This window comes from Sinocyclocheilus grahami, unplaced genomic scaffold (genome assembly GCF_001515645.1).
Source record: "Sinocyclocheilus grahami isolate Dianchi unplaced genomic scaffold, SAMN03320097.WGS_v1.1 scaffold565.1, whole genome shotgun sequence".
NCBI classification, from domain to species: domain Eukaryota; kingdom Metazoa; phylum Chordata; class Actinopteri; order Cypriniformes; family Cyprinidae; genus Sinocyclocheilus; species Sinocyclocheilus grahami.
The window spans coordinates 132203-135157 of NW_015505744.1; the positions used below are offsets into that span (position 1 = coordinate 132203).

The 2955-nt window shown below is 33.6% G+C and overlaps 1 protein-coding gene across 8 annotated transcripts in view; it reads right to left on the reverse strand.

Moving 5' to 3' along the window:
- The window catches only part of LOC107556334 (engulfment and cell motility protein 1-like), a 109010-nt gene that overhangs the window by 43645 nt on the left and 62410 nt on the right, over positions 1–2955 (reverse strand). The window contains exons 11-13 of one of the 8 annotated variants that reach the window (XM_016239424.1): positions 2785–2835; positions 2342–2464; positions 1707–1835 (exon numbers count right to left, since the gene is read on the reverse strand). The exons of the other annotated variants lie outside the window; for them this stretch is intronic. Coding sequence (XP_016094910.1) covers positions 1707–1835; positions 2342–2464; positions 2785–2835 — 303 coding nt within the window. The remainder of the gene's footprint in view (positions 1–1706; positions 1836–2341; positions 2465–2784; positions 2836–2955) is intronic. 8 annotated transcript variants of the gene reach the window in all.

Genomic DNA, 2955 nt, shown 5'->3' on the forward strand with positions numbered 1-2955 from the left:
TATATATATATATATATATATATATATATATATATATATATATATATATATATATATATATACACACATATACACACACACACACACATATACATACATACTAGGGATGCACCGATAAAAGGATTTTTTTGGGCCGATACGATACGATTTTAACAAACAACTGTTTGCCGATTCTGATACCGATATTGGTAAATTGCATAAAGCAGTGCTTAAAAGCGAGAGAGACAAAAAAAAGATTGGTTCACTCCGAGCAGAATCGGTATTTGAACGTTTCTGTTCCTGCGTTCCTCTGTGAAACCGGTTTGAGTAGAAAACATACCGGTTAATAACACTATTTTTTAAAACTTTTTCTTAGCCAATAATAATAATAAAGTAAAGTGTTTAATTTACTCAAAAAGAAAAAAATCATGAAGAGTCTTGAATGATCTCACTTAGTCCTATCAATACAGCATCACCTTTTCTAGATTTACCAAAGACCAAATGTATTAAATAAAATAAAAAACTGCCAACGCAATAAAAACATTAAATAATTTTTTTTTCAAGATATTTAAAAATGTTTCAGCATGGATAAAAAAGGGTACTCCTATAAGCGTTAATTTTGAGAGGAAAAAAACAGCCTAAATTAGTAGGCTGTACGTTGCATTTTATTATTACATTCAGAAATAATGTAGGTTAAAATAATGGTAAATAAAAGCAAAATTACAAACACAATTAGGCTATTTTAGTTCCCTTCTCTCCACAACAAATCCCCTAAAGTTGTATTTAGGCTAAATATAAGCATCAAGCCAAAACAAATTAATTTAAAAACGAAACTGAAGCCTACCTCTCTCATTCTGCACAAATCCAAATGTTTCCATATTTGCGAAGTATCTGGATGCTAACCTATTATTTATTATGTGAACTATAGGCTTTGTTCTTCACTCGTATTATCGACGTAAAACATCGTCCTTCACATATAGGCTATATCAGCAGTGAGGCACGCGTACTGGTCACACTGAATGGCACAGACTGTACTACAGACTATTTAAATTGAGCAGTGTAACTTTTTATGTTTCTTTAACTGTATTTTATTTTGATAATGAACAGGCTGGGATGTCAAATTAGCAAAAATTTGTTGTATGTGCGTGTGAGGCATTTGTGATCACTGCATTGTTTTCCCAACTGTTACTCTGTAATTTATGGTTATACCAACGCTGGTTTGTCATACAGATAGAAGCAAAACATCATTCAAAACTGTAAAGCTTTTGTAAAATAAAGAAAACTGCTTTCAAACAAAAAGCTGCATATTACCTGCCATTCATTTTCACTTAAATTTTCTCTCGTTGGATGCGTCAGCGTCACGTTTGCATATGGCCGTACTATGCCATATGCAAATATATTATGTATGTATGTATGTATTAGGGATGCACCGATGTATTGGCCGCCGATATTTATCGGCCGATTTTTGATTATTTTAAAGCCATCGGCATATCGGAAATAGCATGAAAAGGGCCGATACCGATGGTTTATTAATTAACTGCATGGAGACAATGAGTTGCATGTCTGTTGCATAATCCAACGTTTTATATATATATACACACTAAAGTGTTACTGTCTGTCTGTCTGTCTATCTCTCTCAAAAAAAAAAAAAAAAAAAAAAAAAAAAATATATATATATATGTGGGTGTGGGTGTGTATGTATTGCAATGTCTTGTATGAAAACTTACGATGAAGCCCAGCTTTTTGTAGTCTCTGGTATACATGGACTTGCGCTTCTCAAAGCTGCCACTGTTGTTAGACTCACACTCAACGTCAAAAGCGATCCTGCGTAGCTCGAAGATGATGTCCCTCTGAGCCTATACAAACATAGGTACAAAACCTTATTATTACACAGCTTGTTTCTGATCTCTCAATCAAAACAATAGGCCAACAATAGCTACATGTTTCTCATATCACTCTTTCTTTCTCAAAGTAATAAAATGGTAACACTTTAGTATAGGGACCAATTCTCACTATTAACTAGTCTCTTATTAGCATGCCTATGATTAACATAATGGCTGTTTATTAGTACTTATAAAGCACATATACTGCATGACCATATTCTACATCCCTAATCCTACACGATACCCAAAATTAACAACTACCTTACTATTAATAAGCAGCAAATTAGAAGTTTATTGAGGCAAAAGTCATAGTTAATGGTTTGTTAATAGCAAGAATTGGACCTTAAAATAAAGTGTGACCAATAAAATAATTAAACTGAAATCAATATTTAATGTCCATTAATTTATTGGCCAAGCAGCTGTATAATAAGTAGGACCGAACAGTTGAACAGTTATTACAGCTGTAGACAGAGGTTTACCTGGTCTTGAGGATCCATCTTTGTCATCATGCGGTCCTCCAAAAGGTTAAAGGTCAAAACTTGTAGTACATATAACTGGTGGGCCATTTCATCATTTATGGGTTTGTTACTCCTGATCACATTCTGAAAAACAAGAAAGAGAATTTTAGACAGATGGAGAACATTGCACTGCTGTGGAGAGATTACTTTCCTTTTCTAAAACATCTCTTTTGTTTTATATTCAACACTTTGACCTGCATTTTATGTATGAAAGAAGCTACGCAAATAACAACACTACTACTACTACTACCTACTACTTTCCCGGGACTTGAAGAAAATGATAATTTCTGATATTTTCTGCATCAATTACATGAGAGCAATACCAGAGAGAGATGTTTATGTTCAGACTGGCAAACTGCCATACTACTCATACTATTTTCGTAATATGTATACTGTGCACTTACACTGAGGATGATTGAGCGCAGCTGCTTCTGTGCTAGAATGTGGGCCATCTCCTACAATCAAGCAAAACATTCAGTCACCTTAGTTCTCACACACTCATATACATACACACATATTCAATAACCTTTTCAAAAGGTATAGCTCTACAAACATATGAAACATCTCAGTCAAAT